This window comes from Manihot esculenta, chromosome 15 (assembly GCF_001659605.2).
Source record: "Manihot esculenta cultivar AM560-2 chromosome 15, M.esculenta_v8, whole genome shotgun sequence".
NCBI classification, from domain to species: Eukaryota; Viridiplantae; Streptophyta; class Magnoliopsida; order Malpighiales; family Euphorbiaceae; genus Manihot; species Manihot esculenta.
Genome location: NC_035175.2, coordinates 2,627,490 through 2,642,769, shown reverse-complemented (window position 1 = coordinate 2,642,769; position 15,280 = coordinate 2,627,490). Strand labels below are relative to the sequence as shown.

At 34.7% G+C, this 15,280-nt stretch overlaps 1 protein-coding gene and 1 long non-coding RNA gene across 4 annotated transcripts; one reads left to right on the top strand and one right to left on the bottom strand.

The window, feature by feature from the left end:
* The first annotated feature begins 260 nt into the window (after positions 1–260).
* On the top strand, positions 261–9,164 carry LOC110601956 (protein argonaute 10). Of its 3 annotated transcripts, none has more exons than XM_021739371.2 (22): positions 261–444; positions 1,986–2,659; positions 3,122–3,330; positions 3,595–3,744; positions 3,846–3,979; positions 4,091–4,200; positions 4,286–4,392; positions 4,514–4,652; positions 4,765–4,881; positions 5,243–5,350; positions 5,447–5,518; positions 5,860–5,982; positions 6,089–6,248; positions 6,401–6,522; positions 6,820–6,957; positions 7,043–7,185; positions 7,298–7,360; positions 7,515–7,578; positions 7,669–7,804; positions 7,908–7,981; positions 8,342–8,468; positions 8,697–9,164. In XM_021739371.2, exons 2-22 carry the CDS (start codon positions 2,165–2,167, stop codon positions 8,885–8,887), a joined length of 2,982 nt encoding a protein of 993 aa, XP_021595063.1. In that variant the 5' UTR covers positions 261–444; positions 1,986–2,164; the 3' UTR covers positions 8,888–9,164. The 3 variants fall into 3 exon arrangements, with proteins under 3 accessions (XP_021595063.1, XP_021595062.1, XP_021595064.1); XM_021739370.2 differs by lacking the exon at positions 261–444 and adding an exon at positions 554–1,049; XM_021739372.2 differs by lacking the exon at positions 261–444 and adding an exon at positions 1,187–1,841.
* Positions 9,165–10,274: 1,110 nt separating this feature from the next.
* On the bottom strand, positions 10,275–13,155 carry LOC110601224. Its single transcript, XR_002485789.2, has 2 exons — positions 12,532–13,155; positions 10,275–12,347 (listed from the first exon to the last, which is right to left on the bottom strand). It is a non-coding gene; the product is annotated as an uncharacterized LOC110601224 (long non-coding RNA).
* Between the last annotated feature and the right edge of the window lie 2,125 nt (positions 13,156–15,280).

The following is a 15,280-nucleotide window of genomic DNA, read 5'->3' as shown; positions in this document are numbered from 1 at the left end:
GGGTGCATGCAATGCATCATATACATGGTATGGCAGGGTCATGAAGTGAAGTACCAACCTACTTGATTCATCATCAGACCATTAATACAAAAAGCCAAATGGGTCCATAAAGAGAGAATTTTTTTTTTTTTTTGTAAAAAATGTGGACCCGGAGTTCTAAAGGACCCATTGAATGGACCGTTAAAGAACTTGGCAAAGGGTGAGGTGGGTGGTGGAGGCATACATAAAAAGGATACATGGGAGGAGGAGCTAAGCTAGCTAGCATTACATGGGGACTAGAGAGAGACCATTATAAATAAAAAGAAAAAGAAAATAAAAGCACGAGAGGAAGGGAAATGTAACATATGGAGAAGTCTGCGAGAGAGAGGACTGCAAGTTCGAATTATTCTTCTACTGTGCATGATTGGTTTTTATAATAGTGAGAGATGGCTGTTTTGGAGCATAGTAAGACGCCTTCCCCACCATCACTTTCCCTTTCTCTCTCTCTCTCTATATATATATATACTCTTTAAATTACGTTATATACTTGGTCATGGTACTTCCCCGAGGCTGCGCGATCAGTCAAGAACACCGTAGAGATAGAGAGAGGCTAATTTATAAAAGCAGTGGAGGGGAAGGGGGAGGGGGGGTGGCAGTGGCCTCAAGCCTTTTACACGTGATAAAGAAAACACCAAAGGCACTTGCATGCGTGTATTAAGATTCATCATCATCGTCTCTCCTTCTCTCCTTTTCTTTACTCTCTCTGAGAAATTAACTCTTGAATTATTATTATTTTTTTGTTTAGAAAAAAAATACCAACTTTATCTCCACTTTTGCGTCTCTTTTAATCCAATCACGTTCTTTGCCACCCATCTCTGAAATCTCAGTGCGCGTTTCTCTCTCTATCTCTCTCTCTCAAGCTCTTTGATTCCCTTCATTTCATGGTTACTGAGTTAGGAGTTGGTCGACTGTTGCGAGTTGTGAAGTTGGTATTTGTCGTTGCTTCATTTCTATCCAGGCAATAAATTTTTGGATATCCTTGGGATAGTGATTTTACTTCCCTTTTCAAGGTTTATTCCTTCTCTTTGCATATACCTTCTTCTTGTTGCCTTTTGTTTTCTTCTGTGTAGTCTTGTGGTTTCAAAAATCTATTAAAAAATAACTCTTTTTTTTTTATTATTTTTGTGCTTTCTTGTGTTTTTATCTGCTTGGTTGTATTCATCTTCTGTGTGATTTTTTCCCCTCACAGATTTTCAGTTTGGGTAGGGACAGATTTTAAGAATATGGTTTCGTCAACTGGTTATATCTATTTCTTGGCTTTCTACCAGCATTTTTTTTATTTTTCATTTTTTTTTTTTTGCTTTATTGATTGTCTTTGTCTGTCTGATTCATGGTCAGTCGTTTGCTAATAGAATCATCTAAAGGAAGATTTTGGGTTTGTAGCTGGAGATGTTGAGTTATTTCTTTGCATTTTATTATTACTCGAGTTGCAGAGCTGATTGTCTTGTTGGGATTTCGAGTTTTGATTTCCTTTCACTTGGTTTTTTAGAATTTGAAACATAGATTCAAGGATAAGAATTACTTACTTCCAAGTTTCTCCAAAAATAAAATATACAAAACTAAAACTTGCCTACTCTTTTTACACTACTTGAAAATCTTCACTCAAGGGTTCTGCAATATGACCAGTCAGATGGGAACTGGGACTCTTTGTTTTTGGGTTTTGGTTTGTTTTTAATTTGTTTCTGTGGGTTTATCTGTTGAAACAGAGGTCAACATTTTGGGTTCCAAAATTTTCGAAGGAATAGTAATGCTTGTAATGTGCAACAAAGGCCTAGACAATCTCCAATACCCTTTTACTTGTGGTGTGAACAACTATGCTTCATCATCATTAGTTGATTCCTATTTCTTTACATCATCATCATTATTATTCCTATTTCTTTACACCTACAGTTTTTGGTCTCTTGGCTGACATGCATTTTCCTTTTCTGTGTTTATGTTTTTTCCAGCGAAGAAAATAGCCTAAAATCTTAAATCTGTGAGGCAAATGTGGAAAGGCTAGAAGGGAAAGAAAGTATATTTCTGCCATTTGCTGAACCTTTACTGTTTTGAACACCAGCTTTTGGGCTTTGCGTGTAAGTTTCAGCGAGCGAAGAGCGAAAGGAGGGGGGGGGGGGGGAAATCCGCAATGCCTATAAGGCAAATGAAAGAGAGCTCAGAGCAGCACTTAGTGATTAAAACCCACTTGCAGAACACTATGAACCATCCTCAAAAACACCCTAAAACTTCCCAAAATGGCAAGGGACCTCCACCTCAGGAAACCCACAACAGCAAAACTCAGAACCAGACCTTACCTCCAGCAAAAAACAGAGGAAGGAGAAGAGGCAGAGGTGGTAGAAAGTCTGACCAAGGAGATGCCGGTATGAGACCCAGTTCAAGGCCGTGTACTTTGGCACATAAGCCTGTGAATCCAGCAGGTGATCTCTTGGCAAGTGCTCCAAATGGTTCTATTGGAAATGCTGGAAGTACTTGTGAAATAGAGATGGGTTTGGGGTTCCCTACTTCTAGCAAGTCTTTGAGTTACGCTGCTAGGCCTGGTTATGGTCAAATGGGGACAAAGTGTGTTGTTAAGGCCAACCATTTCTTCGCAGAATTACCAGACAAGGACTTGAACCAATATGATGTAAGTTACTGTCCTCGATGGGGTTTTAGTTTTTACATTAACATGGCTGTAAATATACTGAAGAGGATTCGCTTTTCTTTATTTTTCTAATTTTGTTTTTCTGGTATACCAATCGGGGCCCTTAATCTGACATTGAACATGAATACTTCTTATTGCTCCCTCTCTCTCAAGGGTTCTTGCATTAAATACGGCTGTTAATACGCTGATGCAGAGTTTTAAACTTGTGTTTTCTTTGTTTCATCCTTTGGCCTTTTTTTTTTCCCTTATTTTCCTTTGTATAGAAAATTTATGTCCTTGCAAATTTGTGGCCATTAATCTGACAGTGGACATGTTCATGCCATTGGTCTTACTTTTGCTGTACATTGCAGAATGAATTAAATAGGGTTCTGTTTTATCTCATAGACGGTAGTTTTTGTTCTTATTGTTTATTTCCCTTTTTTCGTTCTCTTCTGATTCCTGCAGGTTACCATAACTCCTGAAGTGGCATCAAGAACTACAAACAGAGCTATCATGGCAGAGCTTGTGAGGCTTTACAAAGAATCTGACTTAGGAATGAGACTTCCTGCTTACGATGGCAGAAAGAGTCTGTACACAGCTGGGCAACTTCCCTTTGCTTGGAAGGAATTCACGATTAAGCTAGTTGATGAGGAGGATGGAATCAATGGCCCTAAGTAAAATTTTTTTTAATTAATTATGCTTTGGCTCCATTCATTCCCATTCTGAATTTTAATTTTGCAAGCTTCTTTCACTATGCTCTATTGAGCAAGTTCGGTTTCAGTATATAATTAAGATCTAATGGAAAACAGTAACAAAAAGAAAAAAGAGACAGAAGGGATAAATTCTCTGTACTGTATATAATGCATGCCAATTTTTTGCTTTGATTTTATCTCCTCATATAATAAGTAATTCTACTGGACCAACATTCAAATTTTCAGGAGAGAGAGAGAGTACAAAGTGGTGATCAAGTTTGTAGCAAGGGCCAATATGCATCATTTGGGTCAATTTTTAGCTGGTAAACGTGCTGATGCTCCACAGGAAGCTTTACAAATTCTTGACATTGTATTGAGAGAGCTCTCAACAAAGAGGTATGATTTCTCATGAAGTTCTATGATTGTGTTGGAACTGTATAAGTTCTTAATAAGCAAAGCATAAGCTAAAATTTAAAGCTTTTCTACTTTCTGTAAAGGTACTGTCCCATAGGAAGATCCTTCTTTTCACCAGATATTAGAGCACCACAACGGCTTGGTGATGGCTTGGAGTCTTGGTGTGGGTTTTACCAGAGTATAAGGCCTACACAAATGGGCCTCTCTTTAAATATTGGTAAACGAATGAATAGATATTAAAATATCTAATGAACTTTTTTACAGTATCCGTAAATAATCTTTCATTTTCTTTTACTTTTTCCCACTTTTTTACTTTGTTGTAATGTAGATATGGCTTCTGCTGCATTCATCGAGCCTCTCCCTGTAATTGAGTTTGTTGCCCAGCTTCTAGGCAAGGATGTGTTATCCAGACCATTGTCTGATTCTGATAGAATCAAGGTACTTCAGTTTATAATCCTGAACAATCTTATCATTTTCTTGTTATTTAATATAACATGGTATGTTACTGGTGATAAATTACCAGATTAAAAAGGCCCTCAGGGGAGTGAAAGTTGAAGTAACTCATAGAGGACATGTACGGAGAAAGTATCGTGTCTCAGGATTGACATCTCAACCTACAAGAGAACTTGTGTAAGTTTAATTCTCTCTTAATTATATCTAATCCTTGAAGATACGGGCTCTTCTTAATAAGGAACAATGAAAACTTTAAACCTTCCTTGGTGGTCTGATTGTAAAAGGCTGTCTTGTTTAGATTTCCTGTTGATGATAACTCCACTATGAAGTCAGTAGTTGAGTACTTCCAAGAGATGTATGGCTTCACCATTCAGCATTCTCATCTCCCTTGCCTTCAAGTAGGAAACCAGAAGAAGGCAAACTATCTCCCGATGGAGGTAGGTGAAGGTTACTGAACCATTTATTTTTGGTTTCTTCTTGTTATTTTAGTTTTAGTTCACTTTCCGCATTCTTTAGATAATCCTCTATGAATATACATTGCTTTGCTAGGCATGCAAAATTGTAGAAGGTCAACGATACACTAAAAGGTTGAATGAGAGACAAATTACTGCACTGTTGAAAGTTACATGCCAAAGACCGAGGGATCGAGAAAATGACATTTTGCAGGTACTGGTGATTTCTGATAATTTCTCTTTCTCAGATTGGTAATTTCGTGAACTTGACGTGGTAGATCTGTGAACCTAGTATGCTATGCAAACTGTTTAGGTGAAGCTTTGTAAAATCATGGATCATGGAGCAAATGACAAAAAAAAAAAGGAACATTGGAATCTCATTATGTTGAAGAATCTAATTTAATTAAACCATCACTATAGTTAATGGAAACAATGGAAAATTGCCTCCTTAAACTGGTTGCTTTTTTTTTTTCCCTGATGAGTAATTTATGTTCCTATATCTTGCATGTTGTGCTCTTTTGGTTTTTATTTGTTTCATGACCTTTTATCTCTAATGCATGTTGAAACACAAGCAGACAGTTCAGCATAATGCTTATGATCAAGATCCTTATGCAAAGGAGTTTGGGATCAAAATCAGTGAAAAGCTAGCTTCTGTTGAAGCTCGAATTCTACCTGCTCCTTGGGTAATGCTGCATTTATTCTCTACCTAGTGTCTATACTAATTTAGGAAAGGATAATTAGCATATTCATTTTCATCCCTCATTGCACTCTTTCTGCAGCTGAAATATCATGAAACAGGAAGGGAAAAGGACTGTTTGCCACAAGTTGGGCAATGGAACATGATGAACAAGGTATTGTACTCACAAATTGCAATCTCCCTAAAATTCTAGTAGACTGCATATGTTGGATTCATGTGAATAACTGGTACTAATCAACTTTAGCTAAATCTTTACTGTTTCGTCTATGTATTTAGCAATTAGAAACAACCTGCTTTTTCTAATTGTTTTCTTTTGTTGGATAAACTAACCAGGGCATGTCTTAGGAAGTTCTATGACTTCTCGTTGTAGAATTCAGAATTCTAGAATTACTATATCATATTTTGGTCCGATATGATGGTCCTGTAAATCAGAAATTTTCTCAGTTTCGAAATTTTCTCAGCTTCATTTCTATTTACCCCTAACTGTATATGCAGAAAATGATCAATGGGATGACCGTAAGCCGATGGGCTTGTATAAACTTTTCAAGGAGTGTTCAAGAAAGTGTTGCTCGTGGATTTTGCAATGAACTTGCTCAGATGTGCCAAGTATCTGGCATGGTAATTTTTCTACCAAGTTGCAATTATGTGCACTGGGCTATATCAAAACGTTCTTTCTTCCCTTTCCTACATTTTATGATATTGTTGATTTGTTCCTGTTATGTAGGAATTCAATCCAGAGCCTGTTATTCCAATCTACAATGCCAGGCCAGATCAAGTAGAGAAAGCCTTGAAGCATGTATATCATTCTTCTATGAGCAAAACCAAAGGAAAAGAACTAGAGCTTTTATTAGCTATTCTGCCCGACAACAACGGATCCCTTTATGGTATGCCATATGTTTTCGCAAATTGGTGGTCATTGTTATTTATGCTTATTTAAGTTTTTAATTCAGTTTGGGCCCAATTTACTTCAAGTGAGGTGAAGAAATGAAGAGATCTAGAGCAGACATTTTTATTCAACATGATTCTTCCTTTTCAGGTGACCTTAAGCGGATATGTGAAACTGATCTTGGTTTAATATCACAATGCTGTCTTACAAAACATGTCTTCAAGATCAGCAAGCAGTATTTGGCTAATGTGTCACTGAAGATTAATGTTAAGGTTAGATTACCTCTCTTGATCTTTGGGATAATACTCTTTATACAATGATTGAAGAAGTATTCTATAAGTGATTGTCATTTGGTATGAATACATACTTCTACTTGCTTCATAAAGTTGCTAGAACTACCATGTTAACACATTCATCTATTTGGTTATTCCAGGAATATACACCATAATTGTGGGCATCTTGAGCTTGTTTTCCTTTGTCTAAAATTAATCCTTAATCATTTTTATTTCTGAATCATTCATACCCTCAAAGTGTTTAATGTTTTGAATTTCCTCCACCTCCTTATGCAGATGGGTGGTAGAAACACTGTCCTTTTAGACGCCATTAGCTGCAGGATACCATTAGTTAGTGACATACCAACCATTATATTTGGAGCAGATGTGACTCACCCAGAGAATGGGGAGGACTCAAGCCCTTCAATTGCAGCAGTATGATTTCTCTCAAATTGACATTTATCACTCTTGCCCTAGTAATTGTGGAGGTCCCAGTTGCTTATATTTGTCTTCTTACTAGGTAGTAGCTTCTCAAGACTGGCCTGAAGTGACAAAATATGCTGGATTAGTTTGTGCTCAAGCTCACAGACAAGAACTCATACAAGACTTGTATAAAACATGGCAAGATCCAGTTCGTGGAACTGTTAGTGGGGGCATGATCAGGTATAGGAATTTTATCTCTGGAGTTGGCATCTGAGTTCTTATTTTTTATTTTTATTTCTTCTATCATTTTTTCTAGTGTCGCTATTTGATCCATAATATATTTCTCCTACAGAGATCTTCTGGTTTCCTTTAGGAAGGCAACAGGACAGAAGCCGCTGAGGATTATATTCTACAGGTTAATACTCCCAACGCAAAGGCAGAAATTTCCATGTTGACACAGAACTTGCACAGATCTATAATATCCTGTGGTTTCAGCACTGTTTTACTCATCTTAAGACTTTTTGCACTTCAGTTTTTATGGTGATGCTCATGCCATTTAATTTGAACAGGGATGGTGTTAGCGAAGGGCAATTCTATCAAGTTCTGCTTTATGAATTAGATGCAATCCGGAAGGTGAGAATATAATTTTATGTGTAATATTCCCAGTAAACTATGTGCAACAAATGGAAAGATTGTGGTTCTAATAAATATTTTTTCTTGCAGGCTTGTGCCTCTTTAGAACCAAACTATCAACCACCTGTGACTTTCATAGTTGTACAGAAACGGCATCATACTCGATTATTTGCTAACAACCACAGGGATAGGAGTAGCACGGACAAAAGTGGGAACATATTACCTGGTAAGTTTTATAGTTTCTTACTGTTACCATTCTACTTCTTTTATTTCTGTAATTTGAAATATTTTTGTTTTCTTTTCTGATTACTTTTGTTTTAAATTTTCAGGTACTGTGGTTGACTCTAAAATCTGTCACCCTACAGAATTTGATTTTTATCTCTGTAGCCATGCTGGTATTCAGGTAAACCTCTCTCTGTCAATAGAAGTAGACCAATGGACAAAACAAATACTCCATCTAAATCCAACATAATCCAATCTAGGAAAGCCTTTTGGTCATAGGAATGGATGTAAAATTTGAGATTTGAGTAAGCCTATAACTTCTATTAATATTTTGTTTATTGCGATTGCATGATGCTGCACTATGGTATTAGGTTTTAGATTATTTCTTAGTTGAGGAATTATTTGAAATGAAATAGGGGATAAATTGACGAGGATTTAGCTGGCATATACAAAATGTTATTACGTTTACAAATATAGAGACGGTATTGTGGTGTTGCTGCTTTACAAGTTAATAAATTTGTTCTTCATTCTAATGTGACAGGGAACAAGTCGGCCTGCTCACTACCATGTTTTGTGGGATGAAAACAACTTCACTGCTGATGGAATCCAGTCATTGACAAACAATCTATGCTATACATATGCAAGATGCACTCGCTCTGTTTCTGTCGGTATGTCTTTTATCGCACAGTATCTATGTTCACTTTGAGAATTTATCTGAGCTTTAGTTTAATGAAACAGCAGAATGCGTTCTTTTAAGATCGTAGGTTTGAAATTATATGGAGCTTTTAGAAAGTGTCCCCCCCACCTAACTGTGTCTGTGTCTAATTCAAGTACAGAAAATCATGATTGTAGCTTCAATTTTTCTTTTGGTGGGTGATTGGCGGTTTTCCATGCAGTTCCTCCAGCATATTATGCACATTTGGCTGCTTTTCGCGCTCGATTTTACATGGAGCCAGAAATGCAGGAAAATGGTTCGTCAGGAGTTGGTTCTGGGCATGGTAGCAAGGGAACACGGGTAGGAGAATCTGGAGTACGGCCATTGCCTGCCTTGAAGGAAAACGTGAAGAGAGTAATGTTTTATTGTTGAAGAGCAAGGAGGGTAGCAGGAGAAGCAATTACAAAAATTTCCCTTGTATATGTGAAAGGATACACGGAATGCATGAGTGCAGATGTTCCATTTTAGATCAGTGAGTACAATGGTTCCTAGAAAAAGCTTATCAGAAGTGGGAGAAACACCCGAAATATATAGGTCATAGTTGTAGTCGTCTCGAGTAACCATTCATCTTGGAAGAATGTCAAAGTTAAGCCATGTAAATTAATGTTTATTTCTGATCAATCTTATATATGTAGGAAATTTTACCTCATTCTGTATCAGCAAGAGATCAGATCCGATTATAATGATAATTTTAATGTTATTATTACTATAAAAAAATTCAACCAAAATCAAAATTGAAAAAGAAATGCAACGAGCAGATGTTATATGTTAATCTTCTCATATTTTACAATGTCTAATAAAATGTGATTATGTTTTTATAAGCAAAGGTAGTAAAATTAAAACCTCCAAATCTATCATATCAAAGCAAAGTTTTTTTAATATAATTACTAGTAAATAAATAAGAAACGTAGAAGTACATAAAGAAGAGAAAATACACAAATTTTAATTTTTTTTAAAAAAATATGATATATTTTTAATGTCTTATTAAAAAATATGTAAATATATGTATTTTACCCTCTTTCATTATATTTTTTTAATAAACTATTTTTTCTATCAAAACACTTCCTTAAATCTCTTTATTTAGAATTTAATTGTTTAAGAAAACAATTTAAATATAGTAGCTTTGAGTTAGCTTGTAGATATATTGAAATGATAAAATTTAAACAACTAGAAGCACCCAACCTGTTGGTTTTTTTTTTTTTAGGAGCTTAAAATATAAACCTCTACAGCTTTTTCAAGACATTTACCTTAGCTTATCCGATGGACAAAAAGATTTTCTCAAGCAACCATAAATCTCAAAGTGCACTTTTGCGATTCAAGTCTACTTGACTTGATGAACAAGACAATTTTCAATTATGAATATCAAGATGAACTTGTGTGATGTCACCATTCTGTAGACAGTAAGAGAAGCTTTATACCAATTTACTTAGAGATTAAAATCATTTTGCCCCTTTATACTCCCAAAAATTTCAGTCTAATAAATATATATTAATTATTAGTTACGATAGAATTCACATGAAAATTAATATTTTATTAATTACTATATATGTATAAGTAAATTGACGTTATTTAATTTATGAATTTTAAGTTTTTTTTATTAAATAAATAAAATTTTTTATTTTATATAATTAATAAATCGGCTAAAATTAATTTTTTAATTCATTTTTATTTGATCTAAAATAATTAACTGATATTATATATCTTGTATCAATTTCTTAACTTGTCTACCTGGAATTAAATTAATGAGGAAGCATGTAAATTTGTGCACCGCAATATGTAAAATATATCTCCAAAACCATATAATCTCCTTGTCCTTTCTCTCTAATACACACAAATTTTTAACTTTTTCACTGAAATCTCACTTTCAAGTTTCAACAATTGAACGCGAGCGATTCCCGGGTTCCTTGCAGAAAACCAATTAATTGCATTGCCATTGTCAAGCATAATGGGTCTCCCATAAATGGAACGTAACAAGCCCTTGTCAATGGATTCTCTACATCACGTCTTTCATTGATGATAACTGACAAATGCAATCCCTGGAAAGAGTTGGGAGAATCAAACAAATGACGTTTTTGCTTATTTGGGTGCCAAGCAAAAAAGAAAGCTATATGGAATCTTCTCCATTCAGAGCTTCCTGCCAAAAGAGAGGGGCCAAACCCCAACAACCAAGCTTGATGGAAAATCAGACTTCAAATTTGCATAATCATGTAATATTTTTCTCTCTACACTCTACAATCCATGTGCATATATGTATATGTCCTTGTCATAAAGAAGAATATGTAATCTTAAGTTTCTTATGAAAAACAGAGTTACATATGTAAGGACTTGCAGGTTCTTATGGCTATTTATTTCCTTTTTACAACTGATTTTCCAAAACCTTCTTCACAGCAGGGTATGTGCCAAGTTCTCGGTGAAGAAGCAGCACATTTGGGCATCTTATGGCAAAGTTCATCAAACAAAGGAGACTTAAGCAAGTTGTTTTATAGTAAGATGTGAGGTCTAAAATCTTAAGAGAATTAGGATTATAGTTATTATGAAAATAGAAATTTATAGAGATTTCAAATATTTAACTTCACCCTGGAAGTTCCGAACAAAGCTTTCCTTTTATTCACATGCAGCAATTGTGCTCATCTCAAGGGCTCCAAGTCAGCATTTCTCTTAGTTTGTGACAGTAAAATAACCATTAGCAAAAAAAAAAAAAAAAGACTGAAATGTTTTTACCTTCTCATTTTTAACTGGTTTCACCATCGCCATCTTCTTCAAAGTTCAAACCTGAAGAAACAAAAGAAGGTGAACAGGAAAAGCAAAAATGACACAAAGAATAGTGAGATTCTTGTCTGATAGATTCTTCACGGAGTAAACTTCTAAAATGGGACAATATATATTTTATATCTTACTGTTCTATTGTCATAGTAACTTAACATCTCCATATGTCATGGAGTTCCTCCACCTTATTGTTTTCGAAAACGTTTTTTTTTTTTTTTCGCTTTTTTCTAATTGACATATTAGTTATGACAGCTGGTTATACATCTCAATTACTATATCAGGAAATTTAAAGATTATATATATATATACCTTGGACATTGAGCAAGCAAGATCCAGCTCACTATAATTAGAGCCCGAACGAATCTTCCCCATAAGATCCTGAAATGCAAGACTCAAAAACCTAAGGGGGAGGAAACTACCTGCTTTCTAATTTCCCAATTTATGAGTTGAATTGGCTGGAAATATTGTTGATCAATTAAGTGATGTTAGATCATAATTTTAAGGGGTGCAAAAGATTTTTGGAATTATACTTCATTCGTTTACTTCCCTTATCTCATGAAATTTTAGGGCTAATTTAATTCACTGTGAACCATAAACCCACATGTAAATCTCATCCCTTCTCTTATAGCCTTCACCTCTCTCTCTCTCTCTCTCTCACACACACAAACACACACACACACACACAGAACCCTAGGCTTTAGTCCAACTCAACTGAAAAATGATAAGTTGTCAGATGCATCATGTAACAGGATTTATAGGTATGATTATCGATACAAGTAGTCGCTAGTATTATTTGGAAACCTGGAGCAGAATTTATAGGTCCAAACCGTACAGAGTATTATAAAAACCCTAAACTAAAAGATATAAGATTGGAAGATCGTAAACAGGAGGAAAATTCTTTGCTAGAATCCTACCCAGGAAAATAGAAGATGCATACCCAATTTATTAACAAAATTAATATGTACGGCAATTTAAAAGAATGTCAAGGCTCAATCACCGAAGCATCATGGGAGATCTTGAAATCATTAAACTGCACCGAGACGCAAAAATCCTGTCACTGACAGTCCTAACAAGCCAAGGAGCAAACACTTTTCTGCGTAAGTTAGAGTACTTGACAAAATAAAAATGAAGAAACATTAAAATCAATGCACCAAATACACAAAAGAAGCAATAAATTGTACAAACATACATGAAAAGGCAAACCCAAAAAACCCAGTTGCGGCTATATCATGTACAAGAAGATCACATACCTTTTCTAGGGATTGAACAAGGAAAACCCTAATAGCCCTTGTAAGTATAACAGTGGAAATAAGGGTTATGAGTGGAATTAGGGTTTCTCGTACGACCAACAACGGGTGAAACTGCCACATGATCTGATCTTTTCTCAACGAGGAAGAGAAGCTAAGATCATGCTGGCAGCTTCAACTGATAGTGGTGCACGATGATAAGACGCATAATACACTTAGTTCAGAGTGTATCCCATAGATTAATGAGAAAGGCCTATTTCAGTATCAGTACTTGAAGTAGTCCTTCATCTGGTGGTTATGGGATATAGAGAAGAGAGGATAAAGGAGTATAAATAGAAGAGGAAAGGAGGAGATTTAAAGGGGATTTTACGAAATTTTTATTTTAGTTGGAGATGGAATATATGAAGACTCTGAAAAAGCTATGAATATAAAATAAACTGCAAGATGTAAGGAGTGGTCCCTAGTGATGCAAATTGAATATTGTCACGCCAAGGCTTGGCAACATGCAGTTTTGCAGACAAGTTAGCAAATGTTTTTATATATAAATATTGTAAGAGCATTAATAACCTTTTTAGGTTGGACCCTAAGAGAGTGGGGGACCCTTCATACGCTTCAATTCTCTCCCACTGTGACTGAGAAGAAGTGTAGAGGGCACCAACACATCAGCCAGAGATGAGCTTAAACACTATATAGTAACAGTAGCTTATATGAGGGGACCATTTTGCATGGTTTCATAGGTGTTGCATAAGGTTCACAAATAAAACTATAAAAGGATAAAAAGCATCTCGCCCAGAGAAAAGAAAATGGATTTGGATCTGTGTGTGTGTGATGTGCATTTAATCCAATTCCATATAAGCATCTTTGCTTTGCCCACAGACGATAGCCTTTTCTTTGCAAACTTGCCATATCTTGATTTCTTGACAATCCCACATCTGATTAGTGCCAGCTGCCCATCAGTAGTTATTAGTTACAATTGATATGGACAATGAAGAAAATGACTAGTTTGTTATTTAGAAACTTTTCTTGCTCCTTTCAATTAAGCATTGGTCCTTTGCACTAGCTGTGATGATGGAATCAAATTATGCAATTACTCTTTTCTTCGTATCATTGGAAATTGAGTTCTCTCTATCCGGGATGAAGTGGGCCAATGAACACCTAACACTTCAATTATAAATTTGTATGAGTAGTGCCGTGGGTCATTGGACACTTAAACACCCTAATTATATATTTCTAATACCTTACATCTTATGCAGACATAGGTTATATAGGTTTTATAGCTAATATGCTCAGCATATAATATATATATATATACTTATCCTGATAGTATTTGCCAATTGCAGATTGTTTACTTGCTTTAATTACTAATTACCTATATAATAATCAACGAGTTGTGGTGATTTTCCAAGCTTTTAAAGGTACATTGAAAATGAAAATATAACTACCCATGTTTTCTAAATATGTTATTCTTATGGCTTAAAGCTGCATAACCTTTCCTAAAATTCAAAATTAAAAAAAAACATGCATATTTGAGATACCTATATTACTTTTAAAATTTAATTTATATGCTATATATATATATATATATATGTTACATTATTATTTATCTTTTATCATACTGATTTCATATTCATATTATTATCTTTTCCAAAGTAATTTACTAGCACATTTGTATCTGTAATTTGCCAGGTGCCGATCCATAGGGCTGAGAATTCGGTCGGTTCGGTTTTGATCGAATCGAATTAAATAGACCGAAAACCGAAATTTTAGTATTTATGAAAATTAAACCGAACCGATTTTAGTCGAAACCGAATCGAACCGAACCAGTTTGATTCGATTCAATTTGATCGATTTCGATTTTAAATAAATTTTTTATTTTTTAGACTTTACTTTTAATATTTTAAAATTTAATTAAAATATTTTAATTTTAATATGATTTAATTTCTCTATATTATTGAAAATAACATATTATTATTACTAATCAATTCAATTTGATTTTTTCAATTTTTTCTCATCAAAATCGAACTAACCGAAATTTCTGAAATTAAAAATCGAATCGAACCGAATTAAATAAAAAAATCAAACTAAATTTTAAAATTAATTCAATTCGGTCAATTTTTTTAGTTTGAACCGAATACTTAACTCCTACCGATCACCACCATTATTTTTGCAAAATTTTATTATATAGAACTCACGCTTGAACTAATCCATCGTTCAATGGGTTTTTTTTTTTGATAGGGCTGTTTAATGGGAATTATATCACTATAGTTGACAAGTATAAAAATCAAGCAGAATCTATTCCAAAGTAAAATGATTTCCTCGCAGAATTTTAAGATATCAAGCATGGATTCAAGAGTTTCTTATTTGATTTGATGCAATATGCAATGCCCATATCTTCTCTTCCTAGTATTCTTTCTCAGTATGATATTATATAAAAATTTCCTATATTCCCATTTTGGGATTTTAATTACCTGGGAATCAATTAATTAATAAAGATCTGGAACGTATTCACCAAGATTATGGGTATTTTATTACGTAACACATCCTATTTTTTATGAATTATTACCAAGTATTTATGTAACTAATGTTCTTCTGCTGGTACAGAAGTAGCTTTTTTGAGAAGGAGCCGTAGCCTAGCTAGTTTTAATATAATGGTATCTTTAAAGTTGTGAGTACTGTTCCAACGAGCAATGCTATCACGTAATTGCAAAGCCACAGGATCGCAGGTCGAATAATTCAAGTCTAACATTTTTTC

What these genes read in the sequence shown, in the direction of transcription:
- LOC110601956 (XM_021739371.2), top strand. Translation starts at nt 2,165, where the DNA reads ATGCCTATAAGGCAAATGAAAGAGAGCTCAGAGCAGCACTTAGTGATT. An exon ending in GAATTCTACCTGCTCCTTGG is followed by an intron (nt 5,351 to 5,446) that starts GTAATGCTGCAT and finishes CTCTTTCTGCAG; the next exon opens with CTGAAATATCATGAAACAGG. An exon ending in CAACAACGGATCCCTTTATG is followed by an intron (nt 6,249 to 6,400) that starts GTATGCCATATG and finishes CTTCCTTTTCAG; the next exon opens with GTGACCTTAAGCGGATATGT.